General features: G+C 36.1%; 4 protein-coding genes across 4 annotated transcripts in view; 2 read left to right on the top strand and 2 right to left on the bottom strand.

Moving 5' to 3' along the window:
- Positions 1 to 30: 30 nt before the first annotated feature.
- Positions 31 to 5,580, top strand: LOC149116527 (uncharacterized). Its single transcript, XM_089283757.1, has 4 exons — positions 31 to 2,516; positions 3,010 to 3,087; positions 3,577 to 3,666; positions 4,265 to 5,580. Exons 1-4 carry the CDS (start codon positions 1,470 to 1,472, stop codon positions 4,316 to 4,318), a joined length of 1,269 nt encoding a protein of 422 aa, XP_089139883.1. The 5' UTR covers positions 31 to 1,469; the 3' UTR covers positions 4,319 to 5,580.
- A 2,351-nt stretch (positions 5,581 to 7,931) lies between these two features.
- Positions 7,932 to 12,983, top strand: LOC110051371 (uncharacterized). The gene is made up of 4 exons (XM_020757409.2): positions 7,932 to 8,999; positions 9,444 to 9,503; positions 11,924 to 12,013; positions 12,168 to 12,983. Exons 1-4 carry the CDS (start codon positions 7,932 to 7,934, stop codon positions 12,219 to 12,221), a joined length of 1,272 nt encoding a protein of 423 aa, XP_020613068.2. The 3' UTR covers positions 12,222 to 12,983.
- On the bottom strand, positions 12,637 to 16,822 carry LOC149116526 (uncharacterized). The gene is made up of 4 exons (XM_089283680.1): positions 15,246 to 16,822; positions 14,193 to 14,255; positions 13,877 to 13,966; positions 12,637 to 13,617 (listed from the first exon to the last, which is right to left on the bottom strand). The coding sequence occupies exons 1-4, from the start codon at positions 16,239 to 16,241 to the stop codon at positions 13,564 to 13,566; spliced, it is 1,203 nt and encodes a 400-aa protein (XP_089139806.1). The 5' UTR covers positions 16,242 to 16,822; the 3' UTR covers positions 12,637 to 13,563.
- A 2,490-nt stretch (positions 16,823 to 19,312) lies between these two features.
- Positions 19,313 to 22,485, bottom strand: part of LOC110051384 (uncharacterized) — a 3,436-nt gene continuing 263 nt past the window's right edge. The window contains exons 1-4 of the mRNA XM_089283761.1: positions 20,847 to 22,485; positions 20,630 to 20,692; positions 20,156 to 20,245; positions 19,313 to 19,501 (exon numbers count right to left, since the gene is read on the bottom strand). The exon at positions 20,847 to 22,485 is cut by the window's right edge and continues 263 nt beyond it. Of these exons, the coding sequence (XP_089139887.1) occupies positions 19,448 to 19,501; positions 20,156 to 20,245; positions 20,630 to 20,692; positions 20,847 to 21,854 (1,215 nt within the window). The 5' untranslated portion in view covers positions 21,855 to 22,485 and the 3' untranslated portion in view covers positions 19,313 to 19,447. The remainder of the gene's footprint in view (positions 19,502 to 20,155; positions 20,246 to 20,629; positions 20,693 to 20,846) is intronic.

Below are 22,485 nucleotides of genomic sequence, written 5' to 3'. Positions count from 1 at the left end.
AATCTGCCACCATATCTGTAAATTAAAAAAACAAAACTTTCCTCAAGACGGTGTATTCCACAAACCAAGGTGAGGTTATTGTATACCTCAGGTTGCCAAGGAATAGATTGACTTGATAAATTTTGCAAAGTCACACAACGAATTTGCGTTTTGGAGACATTGGCGAGGGCATCTAAGTGCTCAGCAGAAAGTTACAACCCAATAATTCTAATTCATTAGAAGTTTCCCAAAACTGCGTATTTTTTTTATGTTTAACACTGTATTCAGTATTCCAAATTTTAGTATATTATTTTTAGCAGGTTGTTGGATTTCTTGTCTCATACTTTGCAATCTCGTCTTTTTTGCGATGAAAATAAAAAAAGTCCTTGCGAAGTTTAGGAAGTTAATTTGCATGAGTGGCTAATATACTGGTGTGTATTTTATCAGCCAGGCTAAGGGCAAGGGCCTTAGTCAACTTTTGCGTCTTTGTTAAATCGACAGCACCTGTTTTAAGAACGGGGTAGCTCTCCCATTTTGCTGCCTAAATTTAAAATAATTTCGTTTCAATGTTCAACTACATACCATTTTTTGATATACCTTTATTAAATACTCACGAAGGTGCAACGCTCATCACTGTAAAAATAATTCGTAAAGCCGTTAAATTTTGTGTTTGGATCTACATTTGCATCTTTAAAAAAAATTATACACAGTTATTCCTGTGAGATCGTTTATCAATATAACCCGGAACAGAGGGGTTCAAATACTAATATTGTACCTTTACAATTACTTTATGTTATTATTTTTTTAAATTATTATTTTGAGTTGCCAGTGCCCCTGTTTAGTTTTCCTAGGAAATGGAGAAAATCAGTGGGAGGTACAGTGTATTAGAAATCCTCAACTCGCGTGGCCTATAAAAGTGTACGTTGGAACCATCTCAGAAATAGTCGGTATGGCAAGATGGCAAAAGTGCTTTTTGCAGTTCCATTTTCCTCGATATCTTCCTGTGTTTAGTTATTATTTCATTTTTTTGACTCACTTCTAGTTTGAAAGGAAACTGCTGGAAACTGTTTATGTGCGGCATTCAGATTGAAAACAGCTGTCAATTTCTCACATCAAAAGTTACATCCATAGTGGACATTAACCTTTCTTTCTCAAGGACTTTCAAACATTAGATGCTGATCAACACATAACATTGCAGTTTCATGTTTTCCTGGAAGCTCAAATGCAATGCAATTAAAAAATCATGTTCGAGTCCTTGTTAATCAAATTTCATATAAAAGTAAAGAGAACAGAATCGTAATTTTAGTAATAAACTGGCTTGAATAAACTACTGTTGAAAATGAGTATAATAATTAAAACAAGGGTAGGACTTCTCTTGGTTTTATTAGCGTAAAAGAAACACAAACACATTAAAAAGTAATTAATATTTAAGACGGATAACGAAGTGAGATTAACTCTGTTTTCAGGTTATGTTTTATGATCGCTGAATCATGCCTTTAAGAGTGACGCCTGATGAAGTTTCCGTGCGAGGCAAGCCTTTCTCGATTTCAGTTCAGCCTACTAAGAACGACGTACCGACAGCGGACGACTTGACTTCGGATCAAGAAAATATCAACGGAAAGTTGCTTAAAACAATTGACGAAATATACAGTCCAGTGCTAAACCTGATGGCGTTGTTTGGAACATACTTCGGAAATACAGGTTTAAAGCATTTGCAGGATGTTTCTGGTCGGAAACAGAAAAGGGGCTATCTTTCCGGCATTTATTGTGTTGTGGTCGCTTCTGGTTTCTGGTTGAATTTCATTATGTCAGTTGTCGATGTTTTCCTTGGAGAAAACCTCTATTTCTACATACTGTTTAGCTTGTGGAGTCTTTTGATCGCTCTGAGCGCTACAATCTGCTTGATTGTGCTGTGTGTGCCTCTAGGAGATTCAAAGAAATCGCTGTTTGAGAATTTCCTTCGCAATTTACTCCTTATCAAAAGCAATGTTGATCTAGAAAAAGTGAAAAGCAAGGCAAAGAAAGGCATAATCACATTTTGTTTCCTCTTTATATTGGGTGTAATAGGTGTCATAATTACCTATGAAGTAATGGACATAACCATTACCGATGTTACACCCTGGAAACAATGGTTTGGCTTTACCATATTTTCCCTCATCTTTTTTACTTATGGTATGGGTGTGTGGTTTCTTCCTATTCTCTTTTTCAGCATTACATGCTTGATACTTGAGACATTGTTTGACGATTTGCATAAGCGAATGTCATCATTTCCTACGTTCCTTGTGGATATAGGAACATTCAAGAAGGAGCATTACAGATTATGTGAGGTAGTTGAGTTTGCTGACAAGGTGCTCGCCCCTCTTTTATTTGGACTGGTTTCTCTGTACATTCCTTTCATTTGCTTCGAATTTTACATATTAGTCAATCCACCAAAAAAACACGAATTTGTGTTCCTGATAAGCAATGTATTCTGGCTCGTGAGTGCTGCAGGTATCCTAGCAGTTATCATTGCATTTGGATCCAAAGTCAGTGAAAAGGTATACAGCATGGAGACAATCCTGTTTTGTACATGTAACTTTTAGATCGGGTTTTAAGCTAAGTTTCTTGCTCAGGCTAGATCAGTTTTTATGTGAGTGCCGAAAAGTTATTGGTTTTACATCACTAAACTACACGACTCGCTTTAAAAAAGAGTGATGACGCTTTTTTATCCAATATCAGACGAAAAACCAAAACCAATTGTGACTCGTTCTCGTAGTTTCCGTCAGTTATATGTAATTAATTCGAGTTTTGGTTGGTTCGCTGTATTTTCTGTGTCCTTTGTGATTGGCTAGAGTGATTACTTTGGTTTTGTTTTCAAGATACTCAGTTGAAAACCACTCCATTTATGAGGATTTGTCATTTGTTTGCACAATTTATTTTCCTAAACATAAGTTTAAACCATTTTGTTTTGTTCCTCTCCTCCTTAACTATGTCTCTTGCAGCTACATACTGGAAAGACACCCAATCTTTAACATTTTATTTATTTTTCAGATCCACAGCTTTCAAAACATCTTGCAAACTTTGTCTGTTTCAAAGGAAGACGAAGGGAAGGTATTCACTGTTATTCAGGTATTGTTTTTTTCGTATCCTGATTGTTAACGAATATTCCAATCAAGAGATATAAAGAACGAAAACTTCAAGAAAAACGGAATTATAACGCGTTACAAATACGACTTATTAATATATGTCAAAATTAACGCCTACTCGCCCCATATTACCCAGGAAAAACAATCAATCGACTCACAGATCAGCCAATGACTACTCGGCCAAACATAGAAACAAAAAAAGTAGGGAAACAAACAAGAATACGAAAACAAGCAAGAAAAGAAACAAACAAACAAACAAAAATAGACAAACAGAAACAGAAAAAAGAATAAATAAATAAACAAAATAAACCATGTAACAAACACAATACATAGAAAAAAACAACAACAACCAACCAACGTAAATAGACAACCAAACAGACAAACAAACGAAGGAACAACCAAGCATGCAAGCTAACAAAATATTGGTTATTCTCATGACTAAAAAAAGTCCGAAAACATAATTTTGTTTCAGATAGTGTCATTTATGCAGCATCTTCAGGGCGACCCAAAGGGCCTCTCCATTGGAAGATTGGTAGTAATTAACAAGGACACGTCCTTAGCGGTAACTTATATGAAGATAATTTGGTTTCATCAAGTGGTTTGATAATGTGTATTGGCCACTGTAAAGAGATTCGAAAGCTAACGTTTCGAACTTTAGGCCTCCGTCAGAGCGAATCCTTCGTTGGATTCGCCCCGACGAAGGGCTAACGCTCGTAACGAATCTCAGCTTTGGAACCTCAACTTTCGAATCTCTTTACGGTGGCCAATTAACATTATCAACCCAGTTGATTAAACCAAATTATCTTGTTACACTCCCCACCGACGCAGCACCACATTTTCTTTAGAAACTTATTCCCTCTGGTAACATATATTAGTTAGAAGAGATATTAGAGAATATAATTGTAAGCATTACGGCCTGTAGCAAGCCGCTGCTGAATCTGTTCGCTTTTGAGTGTAATGAAAAAAGAGTCCAAGTTATTTCACACAACTAAATGTACATGCTGCATTATCTATGAAACCAATTTTTATCGTTTATTATGTAATCTTTACGTTATCGCATCATCCCGTAACTAAACTAGAGGAAATAGGCTGAAGATGGTCGGTATTACATCAGATATTAAATTTATCCATTTTTTATCTTTTTTTTTTGTTCCCTTTAGATTATTGGAGTGATAGTTTCGTACTTTGCTGTTATTTTGTCCCTGCCAAAGTAAAGGAGCAGCTTTCAACAGTGTATTATGACTTAACTATACCTAATCGTGAATGAGCTAGAATGGATTTGTGTAACAGTTTATTACGTTATTTAATAGTTAATATCTGTTTTTACCCTTACTTTTGGATAACTTGGCGCAAGAGTTTAAATGGGACACAAAGTGCGGGCGCTGATTTCAAGTTTTGTAATCTAATTCAAACACTGGTGATTAATGTTACTACTATTAATTCTAATTTTTATTAAGAAACACTTTGGAGAACCAATTATTTGGTTAAAATAATTAATTTTGCTAATTATTAAATCCATCTGCTATTTGTAAATTAAATCATTGAACTATGGGGATATTCTTAGAAAAGCTCAATAGAGCTTGCTAAGATCTCCTGCTTTTATAATACTCAGAAACTTAGCAGATATATATCTATTGCTACTATTGAGTTATAATGATTAGTAACTATATGTAAGAATGAAAGGAATAAAGGTAATATTCTCTTGTTACGTGACTTGAGGTTGCTATGGCAACCGTGCTTTCAAAAATTGTTTCACTGTGATTTGAAGTTTTTAAATGCTTTTAAGCTTAAAATATATGTTTGTCTGAAATTTTGGATTTTATAGAGCTTTGTTTCTCAACCAAAGCTTAAAGTTGTTGTGTATTTATCCTTTATTCCTTATTTTTGCAAACAATGTTAGACATATAAGATTAAGAATCCAAGATGGCGGGTATCTTAAAGTGTGACATTTTAGGAGTGATATGGCACGTGACTTTCTATAGGTATACACGTTTGGATGGCTTACATGCCATGTATAGGCGGGCTTGATTGTTATTGAACCCTTACCTTAAGCGATAGTGCAGGTGGAGTTCAAAGAGCCCCCACTCCAGGCTAACAACTAAGAAAAAAAGCTTAGGGTATACCTGTATAGGGTTGAAATGAAGATAAAGATCAGAGCAATGAAATAATGAAATAATAATCATGATTGAAATGCTATATAAGTATTCTACAACCATTCAATTTTAATATATATAATCGTACTTAAACGATCGCTATAAGGATTTATGTCAAGCTAAAGCATGCATAATATATATATATCTCAAGCTTTAAACACTATAACAGCCATATGTAACAGCAATTCCAATACATCAAATGTAAACGTACTTAATCGTTAAAAGGATTTATGTCCAGTACAAATATGTATAGTATATATCTCAATACATCATATATAACCAATCTAGTTCAATATATCAAATAAAAAGTTGCGGGAATCGTTGCATGGGTTCACGTGCATGTTGTTATACCACTTTAATAGATATATCAAACACAAGCATGTAACATAAAAATCACTTTGAAAAATTATATGTATCATAAAGAAGTCTAAATGTGCTCGCTCTTTAATTTGGTTGGCAAATACAACTGCTGTTTTCATTCATGTAGCTAGTATACTGCATACCTTTCGTTGTCGATGCTGCTGCTGCTGCTGCTGTGAATTCAGTGCTGTTATCATTTTGCTCTTCTATATCACAAATATCCACAACAAGACTTTAGTGAGAAGGTCGTCATCACTGGTTTCGTTTAATGGTGAACAAATTAATAACAAAGGTCAAAGTTAGCTACCCATACTTTCCCAGATGAATAAGGCAATGGACAATGTTTATCGAGGCAGCATGCGCACAACAGGCCTACAAATAATTCGGAGGAAGCGCACCGGTAAGCGGAGAAAGAGAGAGAGAGAGAGAGAGAGAGAGAGAGAGAGAGAGAGAGAGAGAGAGAGAGAGAGAGAGAGAGAGAGAGAGAGAGAGAGAGAGAGAGAGAGAGAGACCGAAGACCGTGGACAAAGATGACTAACGTTTCAAACCTGGGTGCTCCGGTGGGAAGTGACCTCTCATACCATTGCCCTATCCCAGCACGGGTTATAAAATATAAAAGAGGGAGGAAAGGAGTAGTAATCGAATAAGTAGAGGAATGGACACCTGGTCTCTTATTTGGATCTTCCTTTGATTTTAAGTAGTTGATTTTTTTTCCCCAAGGGAGTGACTTTCTTTCCTTTCGGATTCGTTCAGAGGCAAGACCATAGCCTGTTTGGTCTCCAATCAAGACTCTACAAAATCCGTCATCTACCCATCAGTTGAAATGTTCTAAACTTTCTTCGAAATGAATCCAAATCTTATCTATCGTACTTTCAAAGTTTGCTCATGTTAAATAGACAAAAATTATACATTTTACCAGCACCAAATTATTCCTTCCTTAACAGCTAAGGCCTACTGACTCCACTGCATGATTCTTTTTAAAATTCGATGAATGATTATAGAATTTACGGGAAGACTTTTGCCATAACATGTTACCCGAGTCTATTAGAGTTGTCACCTCCTCGCCAGCCATGTCGAGAAATAAAACGCGTTGGTCAGAATCACTTTTAAACGTGACAGAGAGAATATGTTCGTCTTTTCTACTTCGTGGTCCGTCATCGTTTTCAGAATTTCATGATTACTGACATATTGCACTATTAAATAAACTGCAATACTTAAACACATTTCTATGGAAGAAAACTTCCAGTTGGCTTCTCAATACAGCGCAATAAATGGAGTTAAAAATATAAGTCATGAAATGTCACCAAAATTTTGAGTATTGATGTCATGGTAATACGAATAACCAATAGTAAAATACAACTTATGCGAAAGAATAAAATAATCAGGGATGCTATGTTGTGGAACAGCATTTCTCAGGAGCTCCGATCTACAGTTTCTTCAAGCGAAGTTAAACTGAAACTGCGTCATTACAGCTTTGAATGAGACAAGGCTTCCTTGAAAAGCAGCTTTAGTGATATGATAAGTTAAAGATATGCTTTAAATTGTGCCGAAGGAGTGTTTTTTTTATCGTGTACAAATAAATTTATCAACTTAATCAACTCGCAGGAAGGGACTTATTTTAATACTGAAGTACTGTGGAACACTATGTACCTTTCATTTTATCAATAATTAAACACATCCGTGTTTAATGTCAAGGCACTACCATTTTTGACAAGATTTCAGTTGTTAAAAATTTAATTTAAAAGCAAAAGAAAATAAACAAAACAGAAGGAAAACATACATTGTGTCCAACAAAGCCTAGAAAATTATATCAAGATTCAATATTGAAATTAGTTTTTCATGAAATAATTAAACACACACGCGTTTAATGTCAGTGCCATATATTTTTTCGACAAAATTTCAATTACTGAAAATCCGATTTTAAAGCAAAAGAAAATTCACAAAATCATTTTGTCCGACAAGGTCTAGAAAATTATAAAAAGATTCCAAGCAATTTCTAAAATTCCCATTTTAAAGCAGAAAAAGAATAAAAAGCATGTCCAAACAAAACAAAAACCTGTCGTGTTATTTACATCACTGCCATCATCATAAACACCCCTGTGATACAGTGGATTAACAATGAAAATCTTGCTGAAGATATTATTAAAGGTTGACCTGTGCAAAAATCTAAAAACTTCAAATGGAAAATAAAACAAAAACAGACAAAAAAAAGTTACTCATGATTTAATTATGAGCAAATTTAAAACACGCAGAGCCGACAGTCTATTGACATTCGTTTTAGCTAAGATCTGTAAATTTCGTCATTGAGTTAAAAATGGATTCTCGAGTGAAGCCCATGAGAACTGGCGTACACGAGGCCAACAACCAAGTCAGAGAAGAACATGAAATTCCGCCAATCGTTTTACAGGACACAAGTCCAAATATCTATAATGGAAATGAACAACAACTGGAGGCAATACAGGCGATATATGGACCGATATTAACTTTCATGAAGCTGGGTGGAATATATTTCGGAGATACGTCTTTCAAAAGATTGAGACAATTGTCAACTACTGGTAGCAAGAGAAAGATTTCGATTGCCCGAGTTTATTGCACTGCGATAGTGGCGTCTCTCTGGTTCTCTTTTGCCATGAGTATTGTTAGTCTTTGCGTAGAAGGATCTTCAGTTCTTCAAAATCTCTACACATTAATAACATTCGCTATGTGGTATTTTGTATTGGCAATCGTCGCGACAACTTGCCTCTTCGTGCTTCCACTGAACGAGGGGAAAAAATCCCGTTTTGAGAAATTTGTTGCTAACTTAATTGAAAGAAGAGTTGATTTGGCAACGCTGAAATTATATTCCAGAAAAGGACTAATTTTAGCCATTTTTATTTTTCTTGTGTCAACTTTCAACGTCTTAGCAGCCTTTCAGTTGATGCCCGACTTGACTGTTGCGTTTTACAAGCCTTGGAAAGACTGGTATGGTTTTAGAATTTTCTGTTTAGTATCCATGATTTTTAGTTGCATCGTGTGGCTGCTTCCAACACTGTTTTTCTGTTTAACATGCTTGGTTCTTGAGCGCCAATTTGACTGTTTTTGCAAAAGGGTTTGTTTTCTAGATTTAAATCAATCCCTGGACATAACAGCTTTAAAGGAAGAACACCAAAAATTGTGTGAAACAGTTTCGCTCGCTGACAAGATATTTTCCTCTTCATTGCTTGAAGTTTTTTCCGTCACCATCCCGCTGTTGTGTTTTAATTTCTACGCCGCTATCAACCCACCCGTGACGAATGAAGGAAGTTCCATTCCTTTCTCTATTTTTGGTGGTGTATATTGGTTATTATCCTCAGCTGCGATCCTGTCTTTGATAACCGTCTCTGGATCAAGAGTAAACGAGAAGGTAAGGAGGCTGATGAACAATCTAACGTAATAATTACTAAATAGCACAGTGAAAACTGATTTTGAGAAAGGGAACAACACAAATTTAGACAACAACATCCCCTATTGCCGCCAGAGTAACTACAGTTCGCACCATTGTGAAAGGAGTAGCTAATTTTTAGTTCCAACCTCTTGACTTACATACAACTTTGGAAAACTTCTTTTTGCAAATGAAACATAATCTCAATTTTCATTGATATGTTACTTCTTAATGCAACTATACTGTTATCTTCTAAGATGTAATGTGTTCAATATATCCTGCACCAATTTACACATACCCTATTACCGTTAGAGTAACTGTAGTGAGACTTCAACCTAATATCTCTTTCAGGTATCCAAGTGGCCACACCTACAACCAGGGAAAGCTTTTCTTATATATTAACATCAAATGTCATTCCTTTCTAAGATTTGCAGTGTTCAAAGTATCCTGCAAAGTATCAAAGTTCCCGATGGCGCCGAAGGAAAGGTACATGAATGATCATTAGTGTTTGTTCCCTGCTTTTGCGTTGTGTTTGCTCATTTGTTAAAGCTCATGTTCTAAAATATCTTATGACAGCGAAATTTATTTCATGCCATGCTTAGGTTGATTTTCATTGGCTTCGTACCTCCACACATCTATTCTCCTCGCCGATTACCTTTCATTTCTTCTACTGAGGAGTTCTTTTTTTTCATTACTAACGAAGCACTGTGCAATGTTAATGTTACGTTAAAGTGCCAGCAATCCCCCCCCCCCCCCAGTTGTTTTCCTTTAATGAAATCAAATAGTTTCCTTGATTATTTCAGTGGAAAAATTATCTTGATTGATAAAATCCCTACGTTTTTACAGGCGTTTGAACATATAATGTTCACGACCGCGCAAAGTGGGATCTGGGTAGGGCTACTAGTGACGTCACTTCGGGAACCAGGCTAAAACACTCTAGAGACTTTTGACTGAGGACTGAGGGCTGTCAAAGCATTTTTGGGTTATTTGTGGTTCATATTCTATCAAAACTGGACAGGATTTTTCAGTGAAAGAACTGTATCATCTAGCATCTAGCATCTGTATCATCTACGATTTGGACGGCTGCGAAGTATAAATGCGGGTGGCCATAAATGTATAAATAATGGCTGAAGAGTTAACTTACAGCTCTTAAAGAGTGATAGAGATGTCAATGAACACAAAGAGTTGGTAATTTGACTGAACAGAGCGTGCAGATTTCGGAGTGTCAAAACATATTAATTTTCCCCGAAATACAAGTTAAAATATCATGCAGTCGAATTCCACTCCTGCCTACCTCTCCAGATCAATGATTGAAAATAGTTTTGACATAAGAGATAAGCAGAGATGTCGGCAAACAATATCCGAAGGCGAGGTAACTTTTCGCTTCGTCATTGTCGACCGACCGTTGTATATGCATAGTCAATTACTATGTACGAACAAAAACATCGCAAGACACACAAATTTGCATATTTCGCACTAGTAAATCAGGATCTTGAAAAGAGGTCCAGTATAGTATAAGTTAAATGAATACATTTCTTCTTCACTTTGTTTTGAATGAAATGCCCATTTTACGTACGCTTGTAACCTGGGAGTTCTCGACTTATTAGTTTGCCTTTCGGTTGACTGACAAGCGCATTCTTCTTTCAGAGCGACAATCTCCGTCGGTAGCTATAGAGTCGAATCTTAATCGTTTGTTTAATTTTATTTCATGTATTTACAAATGCTTGATCCGTTATAAGCTTGTAATTTAGATATATTTCGTTTTTCATAGACGATGTTCAAAGCACAAAACAATTCTGTATTCGGAATGGTCATTGACAAACACGGCCGGATTACGACCTCCAAAGTGCGTGTGTTTTTATTGAATGCTAGTTCACACACACATACCAGTTCGAAGCGTCAACAATCTTAATAGCCTCGTTGTAGGCCGTAGGCCTCGTTTACTATTCGTTTAGAAAATTCTCTCTTTCGAGTACAAAAACCGTGTAATTTCCTCACCTACAGTTTCCATTATTTATTTTGGTCTGGAACCCGGAGGATCGTTTCAGCTCGGAATAATCTGATGGCTTCCAGCTTATCCCAAATTCGCGTCTTATGCAGTACTTTGACAATTTCAAGCTTTCCGCCAGAGATAGAAAAGAATATACAGGCCATGAAAGTATTTATGTTTTTACAGTAGCGGCGAACCCGAGATCGAAGAAATCCTCGATGGCTCCCCGGCTTTAGCTTCGCACAGATTAGCCCACTTCTCTAGTCTTTTTCTCGTTTCTGGTCGAGTTTCATCGGGATAGAGGTATTGAATGAAGAGGAATACTCTATACTACTCATCCTGTATTGCTACAGCCTCCAACAACACATCTTTGCTTTCTGTAACGATTCGCATGCTCGACAATCTCTTGGCTTTTACAGTAGCGGTGAATCCGAGACCGAAGAAATCCTCGATGGCTCCCCTTCTTTAGCTTTGCACAGATCAGCCCACTCCTTTTGTTTTTTTTCTTTTCTGGTCGAGTTTCGTCGAGATAGAGGTATTGAATGAAGAGGAATACTCTATCCTACTCATCCTGTATTGCTACAGCCTCCAACAACACATCTTTGCTTTCTGCAACGATTTTGACACACACTGTCGGATGTTCGCATACATTCCTCTCAGAAACAAAATATTGTTATTCCCGAAATGACGTACCGCGTCAGGAGCCAACTCGTCCCATTCTCCGCTATTCCTAGGTCGTTAACATGGAAAAGGGCAATTTTGCAAACTTTGAAAATTCATACAAAATTAACGAAAATAGCTGCAAGGAAAATTTTTTCGCAGTGGTGATCAGGAGAGAAAGAAAATTTATATTAGTTTCGGGTTAGTGGCACTTTAATGTTAATGTTACATATTATTCCGTATTTCCATTCCCCAGTTGCTGCTTTTTCTGTTTTACTTAAACGGAGAACCAAAAGGCCTTTCCATTGGAGGACTCGTAGTTATCACCAAGTCATTATCTTTAACGGTATGAGAAGAATTGAATGATACTACATTTGCTATTGTTGATGTTTAGAAATCCTGAATCATTCTCAAATTATTTTATTTCCCATTTGACATTATTAACTCAAAATTTTGGTTTATCATAACGAATATAGACTATATTCTCTATTTATTTCCAGATTGTCGGAATCCGTGTTTCCTATTTTGCTGTTATGCTTACATTGCCTAAATAAATGGAAGCGGATTAAAGATGATCCTATGCAAGCACATAGTTCTATTTCTTTCTCCAACTCATTAATAATTCATCAAGATTAAACAAAGGAAATCATAACTGTGATATCTGATCTCAGTTAGCACAGCTGTTTACTATTTTTTCTCCTTCATTTTAGTTTCAATTAAGAAGATATATCGAACACTCAAGACAGTGTTTAGCCACATTTCTAAACCTCTTAAAGTTGGTCAAAAATACTCCGTTGCGCGTCGTATTTTCAACTCTCTTCTCGGTGTTTGGGAATGTGGTCAAAGACGGTCTTTCGCGTTGATATATGACGTTAACTTGCGGGAAGTTTACACCAAATTGTAAACTGTCAAATAAGTGTAATTGAGAAATGAAGATACTTATCAAAACTCAATGACGTAATGGAAGTATGCGGCTAAATAAATGATATCTTTATTTAGTAAACCATTTAGCCAATAACAAACAACTTATTTCCGTATACACATAAGCACTAGGAATTGAATTGTTTCTTTCTTTGATGTTTGATGAAACGATAAACTGCTTCTAAGTCGCGTCATATCGCAATCTTATATATGATATTTTAGGAGCACGAAAATATCCGTTTAAGAATTTCTTCTTCTTACGTCCAAATCTTTGCCCAGCTTACTGCTTACGCCAGCATGCTGTAGCTAAAGCTCTTACAGGTTCAACGACGCTAATAAATGCTTAAGTTATACTTATGATATCCTACATTTCGATGCAAGAAATAATTGCTACATACAGACAAAAAAAAAAAAAAAAAAAATTGAGGAGATGTAAATCATTGCCACATCAGGCTTTTATCGAAAAACCCCGTCAACCTTTTGTAACATTGTCAAGTAATAGTATTCAGATCAGGAAGGACTGCATAACAGTACTAAATGAATTTTGATGTAATAGAAAGCGTCTTGTAAGTATAAAAGAGTACATAAAGCGTAAAAAGAGCATTAAAATATATAGTAAAGACAATATTATGTTATGTAATGAAAGGAAACTAACATTATTAAAGTTATAATGTTTTATTTTCTAATTTAATAAAAGTGGTGTAAATAGCTTATATCTTAAGTAAATACCAAGTGTATCGCGAGTAACGTATTGCCATGTATTGTTACTTTCTTTTCTCGTGTAATATATCAAATTTAATGCCAGTAAATAGGGCCTGTGCGAAACGTATCGTAAAGTAATACAGCAAATGAGAGGTTTATTTGAATGTAATTTGAACCCATGTAGAAAGAAATAAGAATCGTCGCCTTGGTCATTGTCATTGTTGTTGTTGTCGTTTTTGTTTGATGTTCATCATTCCAGGCTGATCTTCAATTTTAAGATGGCAGAGTCAACAACACTGCAAGGTATGAGATGATAATTCCTACAATCTGAAATGTAATCAAATCAAAATAGATAATTCTAAGATATAATATAGCTAGAGACGGTACATTTGAACACATATGAAGTGTGCTTTATCAAGTCTTTGAATATTAAACAAAGAAATCAAGGAAATTAAAAAAAAAAGAGGGAAAGGAGGAAAGAGACAAATGGAGATAAAAAGGGGGGGAGAAGGAGAGAATGAAACAAAGAAAAGAAAAGAAAAGAAAACAAAATACTTAAATCAAAATATATTCGTTTGGAACATACCGAGAGAGCAAGAGATTTGTTTATCACTACCAATCCTCCTACGGACAATCCGATTGGCTCTCCACCAAGATGTATCAGGAATTGCAATAGCTGAAAAAATTATGAACAACTGGATTTCGATCTGTCGATATAATATAATATACATGGAAGTTCGTGCTATTGGAGCTAAATTACGGAGCACGTGATGATGAAATATCAACACATGGTGGTTCATCAAAGTTTACAAAACTCTACAATCCCGCAGTTACTTCACATTAAAAGTAATCCCAGTATATGTCACAGGAATTGTAGTGACGGGCAACATAATTATACGTACCTGCAGATGCTCTTTTTTGTCTGGTGTGCCTACATTATAAATGGTGTCATAGAAACTGTGAATCTAAGAAAAAAAAATATTCATTTCACAACTACAGTACAAAATAAATCGCTGAATCAGTGGTACAAATAAAGCGCCTGGAACATAGTTAATAGATGGGACTGGTTATGAAGCCCGGAAAACATCAAAGGAGAAAACAAAGATGCCAAGATTTATGTTGGAAGGTCCAAAACTGTGCGCAATCTTTTGATTTGCGCTCATACACTTTGCATGAGTTACCTAACCAAAACATTTCTATTGGTTGATTCCTAGGTCAGTAGTAAACAATTATTGTGTTTTGTGCACGGTTAAGGCGAAAAAAGAGAACAAAAACATACAACACAGAATTTTTGTTGAGTTTCATAGCAATTTCACTCTATTAACTATGGCCTCGAAGTATACCGAATATATATATAAAAATATATACTGCTGTTGTAAGCTTGTTAAGTTAGTTAAAAGATTGCCACAGAAATCGTAACCGTGTGCGTTCTTCGTTTTATAACCAGTTTAAAATCAGTCGGATAATAAACATATTATTAGTAAGTCAAATGCCTTCTTATCGCAGAATATTTTTGTTGCATAATTATAATTTAGTTGTTGTTCGGGTCTCGACATATTTGGTGGGTTTGTCTTCTGTTTAGCAGGTCTCGATAAAATTTACAGCAAGGATCATACTTAACAGTCCAATATGGTTAAGATACGCTATATAAGTCTGTTTGTTTGTTTTTTCTGTTACCATTACCAGTGGAACCAGTAAGAAAAGGACAGATTTATATATGGCATGAAATGTGGTGGTATTCAAAAACCCACCGCAAGAAATTTAAAGCATGGCCGAGAACAACGGTTACGTAAAGTAAAACAACAACAACAACACTTGCTTGCAGCTAGAATAAAACAACGACAACAAGATTTGACAGGAACAGCTGTTACCGCAATAAATAGCTAGTTTTCTGCAGGTTGCAAAAAAGACAGGGTAAAGGCGAGCTTATCAAACATAACCAACCGTGCTCTCACCTTCTCATTGACTCTTATTCCAAACACAAGGATAAGGGCGACTTCCCCCGACAGACCCATCCACCAGTAAAGAACAGTAATGATGTAAGATACGTCATCTTCATTTGAATTCTTTAACAACTGATGAAAATTGAAGCAAATAAGAGGAATATGCAGGGACATTACAATAAAGAGGTACGGCGAAAAGACTTTATCGGCCAAAGCAACTGTTTCACAGAGTTTGTGATGCTCCTGCCTCAGCCATCCAATGTTGATAGAAGTGGAATTCTGCGTGGATAACTTCTTGTGCAAATTCTCAAACATTCCTGACAAAACCGTGCATACGACACAAAACAACAACCCTGGTAATACCCATGCAAACGAGTTAAAAGCACCAAATACTAAGTGAAGCAAGCGGTATGCCAACAATCCATTCCACGGTTGAAACCGCGCTACCGAGATACATCGGTAAAAATCTAGAGCTGCGAGGCAAATAGAGTTAAAGGCGACGGCACAGCATGCTATAGCCAAAAGGGTACTCAGCCTTCGCTTGCTCTGTCCACTAAGATCAGATTCTTTTGTGAATAAGTTGCTAACAAGTTTTGACAAACGCGATGGCTGTTTCTGGGATTTAGGCAAAACAAAAAGGCATATGATGTTAGTTCCCATGCATTCTAAATACCAAATGCTAAACGTCAGTAAAAAGTAAGTATTTTGCATTTGGGTAAAACCTTCAAAGAAAATGCTCACGACTGCTTGTACAAAGATGATGCACTGTCCCAGCAACACACTTGCACAGTAAAATCGCGAAAAACAGTTTGAGCCCCCTTGTGGAGTTTCCAAGAAGGACGAGTCACCATAGAACTCTCCAGCCAGTTTCATCATCTTCAAAATAGGACGAAGCCTGTACGAAATTTCCATGCGACGATTATTGCAATTGTCCAGTTCTGTTCCAAGTTCGCTTGCCTGAGACGCTTCGTGTATCTCTTCCATTTCAAGGTTTTCTATTCGCGGCATCGTTAGGTTTTATACGGCGACGAGGGATGATCTCCATTGACGCGAATCACCTGCATACAGAACTGTCCCTGTGACTAACATTTTTATATCACTGTTGAAAGAAAAATAACGCTGCCTGTGACTTTCTTTAAAGGATGTCCAATAGCTCTCTTTTCTCACGCATATAGTTGTTTTCATAAGTAATGTTCTGCGGGATATCAATTAACACCCTTCCGGACTTTTTTTTTTTCATTAGCAGCACTAAATTGACCCCAAACTTCACTACATTTTTTCACTCCAGAAAACTCAAAACAAAACATTGGAAATGCGAAACTGATATACTACTGAAAGAGGGATATGCTAAACAGATTTTTGAAAACGTTTACGTACTTCTCCTGGAAAATTAAAATCGTCTTCAAAACAGTAAAAAGTAATTATTTTTACGATAAGAAACATGAAAAGGCGCAAGGTCAACTAGCTAAAATGAAAAACAATAAAAGCCTTTCAACTGTCAAAACTTAAATATAATTGATGTTCGGAAATTGGATGCAGAATCGTTGCTGGAGGTGATCTTAATTAAAAAAACCCCAGAAGTAATTAAAAAAAAAAAATTTCTTAATCAAAAAAAAAACACTATGGTCATTTATCTCTACTAAAAACTCAAAATGTGTTTTCAGCAAATTTCATTGTGAATGGTAGGATAAATTCGTTCTTTGACGTTCCTAAAATATATATACTTTATAGAGGTATTTTATAGAGGAAGCAAGCTCGAAGTAAAAAGGGGAAGAAGAGGCACATCCATGGAGTGAAATGCAACTCTCAATCTTCCTCAATCAATTGAAATTTTCCCGTTGCCTTCAATAGTTTACTCTTTACACCCGTAGATACAAAGGAATGACGTGCAAAGGGTATTAATGTGGTGCAAATACTCTTAAAACTATTTGAGCAGGGAAAGGAAAATAATAATAATAATAATAACAAAAAATATTAATAATAACAAGCAGACATCCAGATTAACAACGACAACAACAACAATAACAACAAAAACGTTAAGATTGCTATCACTGCACTGTAGAACGAACTGAGTGATTAAAAACAAGACTTTGACAATATATTGCGGAGCCTTGTGTTCATTATTTACCCATCTTGATCTGGGACTGAAATAAGAGCTGTAAAATTACAGTGGTAGCAAATGGAAAGTCATTTAATCTAAATTAAACAATGGCGCCACTGTGCTTCCTCGCAACTGCGCGCAAGCGCTTTAATCAAACGTTGTACATTATACAAACCTTACTCCAGTTACAAGGAACAAGGAATTTAAAACACTTTACCTCTTTTTGTCAGTGTTACAGAATTTGCAGATAGTTTACTTTGAAGCTAAGTAAAGGCAGCAAGGTGTACCAACTCCAAAACTATGTTTACTAGCAAATAATCGACTTTTTTCTTCAATTGCAAACAGGAACACTAAGGCATTGTCTTTAAGTTGACGATTTACGTTTTTATTAACTTATGAAACGAATAAAGGTCATGTTAAGAACAGTCTCATTTGGATCATTGTAACGTAGGCTCCGCAGATTCTACTGTACAGTCCTTCGAAAGTTAGCCTTCGTCCAAAACTAGGACACTTCAGCAATATGCAAAATGAATCGTCTTAATTTAGAAAAGAGTTTACTGCGTTAACTGACGGACGTTGATCATACAAAGGGTTTAAGAATTGTGGGAGTGGATTCTAGCACACAGCATCCTGTTTTTCTATTTTTTTTTCCTTTATAGGGGGACTAACGACAGATGTTATTAAGGGATTTATCTCATGAGGGTCATTATGTTTCATAACGAGGCGGCTGTGGATACACAGCGATCCGTGGCCTTATTCAGGGCGAACACGCTCATGTATTACTCTCTGACGCTTAATACAATTATTTTAACTTTGTTTTCTTTTCCTTTTTAAACTTAAAATAAACTAGATATAATTTATGAGTTCCAATGATGAAAGCGCCCAGTAGAAGCAGTGGCATCAGTTTTTCTCTTAAAAAAAACAGGGTTAGCTATCCATCAGGCATTGACACTGAGTTGAGATAACGTTATTTTCGTAAGACAAGACGAGCCATAAATGCAATTCCTGAACTGGACGGAAAACTCCAAAACTCGCAAGGTCTCTTTTAGATTATAATCAGTTAATCGCCCAATTTCAAGTGATAATATAGAAAAAAAAGGACAATTTCATAGCTTCGATAGATTACTGTTTTCCTACGAAGTAATTATATTCCTTTTAATTATGAAGGCGTTATGGTTGATCATCGCAGTTATACACACAACTTAAGCAGTTGTTTGTATAATCTCGTTGGTGCGTTTCTATCTTAATAAACTACTATTTCAGGTTTCATTCAATTTAAAGGTAATTTAGTACGTGGCCAAAATACGTCATGCACTGTGACTGAACTCCTTCAATGATGAGGACAGTTCTACCCCCGCATTATTTTTTCTCAAAAAAAAAAAAAAAAATGTTGCGCAACATTTAAAGCGACACTACGCATTAACTGTCAGAAAAGACGGTGCTTTGACATACACTTATAATTTACTGAAATGTGCAGCAACCTTGCCCTTAAAACGGATTCGATGTTCCAAATTTCTCTACAATAATATTTAAGTGTTTTTAGCTTTGGAAGCGGATTTTATGACGGTAGGTAGTAAGGGACAGCTAGATAGCCCTACGTTTGATGGAAATGGCGGCGTATTAGCCATTATCAATGAAAAACACTTTTTAAAAAAATAGAAATTAAATCCTGGATTAACGTTCAACAGGGGCTACCTGTAGGCTTACTACTTTTGTAGTAATATTAGGGAGCTTATAGCTAGAACGACAGCATATCGTCGAAGCCTAGCGCAAGGTCGATTGAGCGTCGATTAATTTAACCTACGAATCAGCGAAATTCTAGAGTAATTCAGTTTATCTATTACTCTCAGAGCAATCTCAAAACTGATATCATAAACTGAAAGATTAAAATTTGTACAGTGTAGAATGTATTATTGCCGTTAATTATATGAAAAGATATCGTTTGGTAATCATCAAAAAAATGAAAAAAAAAAAAAAAAAAAAGCGTTCATTGCTGGGCTTTCATTACTACCAGTTGGGAGTAGAGTCCTCGAGGCGTGTGATATATAATTTCCGCATAAACCAGACATGGAAGAGGAAGCCTGTATGTACGAGGAAGAAGATCACGATTGATTTAACTTGGCAAAGTTATGAGCACTGCGAAGTATGAGATGATTATCCCGACGAGCTGCAATGAAACAAAAAATGTCTATTAGATTATTACTGTAAAATGTTTAGTTTTGGGAAGTAAAACACTTCAGAGTCTATACAGTACACTTTTTATGCAAATCAGGTTTAGACATCATTGAAATAATTCGCTGAACGATTAAATATGCTTCTCCTACACGATCTTCGATAGTAAAACTAAAAATGCTTGATCGCTTCAGCTGGGGCGTTTCCTTTAAAGTATTTAGTTGTGGGTCAGTGCCATTAAGCTCTTAACGCCGTTTCTTAGAAGGGTCCGGGCTGTCTCTTAGTTTCGAAATGATATTGCATGCAGGTCACCAAATATAAAAATAAATTTTAGAATGAGAAGATGCACACCAACATACAACAAGGACATCTGTGAACGAGAAGTGCATGATTACATTAACTGTTTTAAACTACTCACTTTTGAAATTTGTTATTAGTTTTGTGTCGATAAATTGTAGCATGCTCCGCCCCTGATACTCATTAACACACGATGGATCAGCCGCAACAGCCTACCCGAAGGTTTTAAGTTTATGAATACGACTTAGTTAAATCACTAGTTATTGCTCCATTTTGCTCTGGCTCTGCTTTTGTCGACAGTTTTTGTTTTATTGATAGTTTTGTCAAAAACTAAATTTGGGTAAATTCATACCGAGAGTACAAGTGATCTGTTTATCACTGCCAATCCTCCTGCCGACAATCCGATTGGTTCTCCACGAAGATGCATCAGGAAATGCAGCAGCTAAAAAAAAAGGAAATACTCTCCTGGTTATAGAGGATTTTGCACCTCTCTGAAGACAGAGGTGGAGGACTTTCAAACCGAACAATCGATCTGCTTGATGGGCGTCTAATTCAATTTTGTTATTTGTTTTTGGTGTTTATTTATAAAACTGAAGACAAATGTGCATCATGCCATTTGAAAGAGAGTGATAGCTTCCTACTTTTGCCCGTTACAATAATCAGCTGACTTTAATACTGGCATTATTCTGTAACTTATCTACTCATGCGTAAGCAATGTCTCGATTCATACCAAAACAATCCCCTGCTAACATAAAAAAATATATATATTATTATTACAAAATTGAAATAACAACATTTTCTTCCGAAATATAAAAAGTAAACTAACCTCCAAATGCTCTTTACAGTCAGCAACATCAATGTTCTGCAGGGTGTCATAAAGGCTATGAATCTAGGCGGAAAAAGTTTAATAAATTGCATAATTATGGTTTCTCCTAAAATGAATATAAAATTGAGAATGACCCAGATCTAGACTTAATCTGGAGTCCAACACACTACCTAAGCTCCTTCCTTCCTTCTTAATGGCAGGAGAATGCGCAACTCACCTTCTCATTGACTTTTACCCCAGACCACACGACAAAGGCTAACTTAACCGTGAGTCCAATGCACCAGTACGAAACATTAACAATCAATATGATGTTTTTGTCGCTAGAAAATGGAGATCTCACGAGCTGGTGGAAATTGATGCACATCAAGGGGACGTCCAAAATAACTGTCAACAAAATCAGAGGTGAGAATACTTTGTCGGCGAGAGTAACTATTTCGCAGAGTTTACCGTGTTCCAATCTCAGAGATCGAATATTGGGGACATTGGGACTCTCTGTTGAAACTTTTTTCTCCAAATTGTCAAATATTTGGACCAAAAATTCGCATGAGACATAAAACAATGTACATGCTAATCCCCATGCGAGGGCGCCAAAACCAGAAAACGTTAACTGAATCCAACGAAATGTAATTAATCCATTCCATGGTCGGAAACGGGCTACCGAGACATTTTCGTAAAAATCTAGCATCAAAAGCAAAACAATATTGAGAAAAGCGAAGGTGCAAGCAAACGTCAGTGTTAAATACACTTTATGTGTCGTCTTTCCACTGAAATCAGATGTTGTTGATAGTAAGCTGTCGAAAAATCGTCTAAAGCGAGACGACTCTACTCGCCTTTTGGGCAAATTAATGAGGCTGATCGTGGTAAATGCCGCACATTGGACATACCAGATGGTGAAGATCAATAAAAAGTAAAATGTCTTCATCTCCCTTAGGCCTTCAAAGAAAAGGCTGGTGGAAGCTTGTACCACAAGAAACCACTGACCGATCAATACCATCCCACAGTAAAAACGAGAAAAGAAGCTGGAGTCCGACTGCACCCCTTCATCCATTGAAATATCCCCATAGTATTCTCCGAATAGTTTCATTAACCGCAGAATGGGACGAATTTTGCGAGATAAATCTTCGCGATTGTCCTTCTCTATTCGTGACTCGATCGATTGACTTTCGTTTACGAAAGACCCTACTGACTGAATGTCCTCAAGCTCAAAGTTATGTACTCGTGACATTGTTTGTAAAAGCGGAAGAGAAAAAGTATCAAAGTGAACGTCTATACCGGAGTCTTTTAAGCGGGTCGATGACCGTAAAGCTCAAGACAACAGCCAGCTTGCAGCTGTTCAGAAATATATCCCTATTTCTCTTTAATAACTTGAGTATTTATGTTCTATGAATAGTGGGTGGTCGATTTCCTTTCAAAAAACATAACTAATGTTAACTTCAGTAATTGCTTTTATTCTTATTCTGACTTGCAGGATATGAAGAAAAGAGTTAAAATGTGCCAAAATAATTAGGTATTGTTCATATTTAAAGAAAAGATTAGAATTTCAAAAACCCAAAAGGCTATGTACAATTTAAACTCATTTTGAACCCTGTGCGGCTTTCTCAAGAAAAGAATTAATTAAAAACCTAGATTTAGCATACGGTGACTTGTAAATGTCACTTACTTGTGCAAGCAAGATGTCACGTTTCCATTTGGAACGATAAGCTGACTGGTAGAAATTGTTTTCGTGCTGTAAAATGACATAACGAATACCGCCCATCTTTTCAAGAGGTCTAGAAAAAAAAATTGTTCTATTTTGTTTTTGCTTACATTTTTTATAACTGTTCACTGCCGGGTTTCGCATCAGCTTATCAAAGTTC

This window comes from Orbicella faveolata, unplaced genomic scaffold, assembly GCF_042242905.1.
Source record: "Orbicella faveolata isolate gen_17 unplaced genomic scaffold, um_ofav_v1 contig_12, whole genome shotgun sequence".
Lineage (NCBI taxonomy): Eukaryota > Metazoa > Cnidaria > Anthozoa > Scleractinia > Merulinidae > Orbicella > Orbicella faveolata.
Note: the sequence above shows the minus strand (reverse complement) of the source record. Positions and strands in the feature narration are given on the sequence as shown.

What these genes read in the sequence shown, in the direction of transcription:
- LOC149116526 (XM_089283680.1), bottom strand. Translation starts at nt 16,241, where the DNA reads ATGCCGCGAATAGAAAACCTTGAAATGGAAGAGATACACGAAGCGTCT. An exon ending in ACAAAAAAGAGCATCTGCAG is followed by an intron (nt 13,967 to 14,192) that starts GTACGTATAATT and finishes TAATTTTTTCAG; the next exon opens with CTATTGCAATTCCTGATACA. An exon ending in ACAAATCTCTTGCTCTCTCG is followed by an intron (nt 13,618 to 13,876) that starts GTATGTTCCAAA and finishes ATTACATTTCAG; the next exon opens with ATTGTAGGAATTATCATCTC.
- LOC149116527 (XM_089283757.1), top strand. Translation starts at nt 1,470, where the DNA reads ATGCCTTTAAGAGTGACGCCTGATGAAGTTTCCGTGCGAGGCAAGCCT. An exon ending in GATCCAAAGTCAGTGAAAAG is followed by an intron (nt 2,517 to 3,009) that starts GTATACAGCATG and finishes TTTATTTTTCAG; the next exon opens with ATCCACAGCTTTCAAAACAT. An exon ending in ACAAGGACACGTCCTTAGCG is followed by an intron (nt 3,667 to 4,264) that starts GTAACTTATATG and finishes TGTTCCCTTTAG; the next exon opens with ATTATTGGAGTGATAGTTTC.
- LOC110051371 (XM_020757409.2), top strand. Translation starts at nt 7,932, where the DNA reads ATGGATTCTCGAGTGAAGCCCATGAGAACTGGCGTACACGAGGCCAAC. An exon ending in CCGATGGCGCCGAAGGAAAG is followed by an intron (nt 9,504 to 11,923) that starts GTACATGAATGA and finishes TCCATTCCCCAG; the next exon opens with TTGCTGCTTTTTCTGTTTTA. An exon ending in CCAAGTCATTATCTTTAACG is followed by an intron (nt 12,014 to 12,167) that starts GTATGAGAAGAA and finishes ATTTATTTCCAG; the next exon opens with ATTGTCGGAATCCGTGTTTC.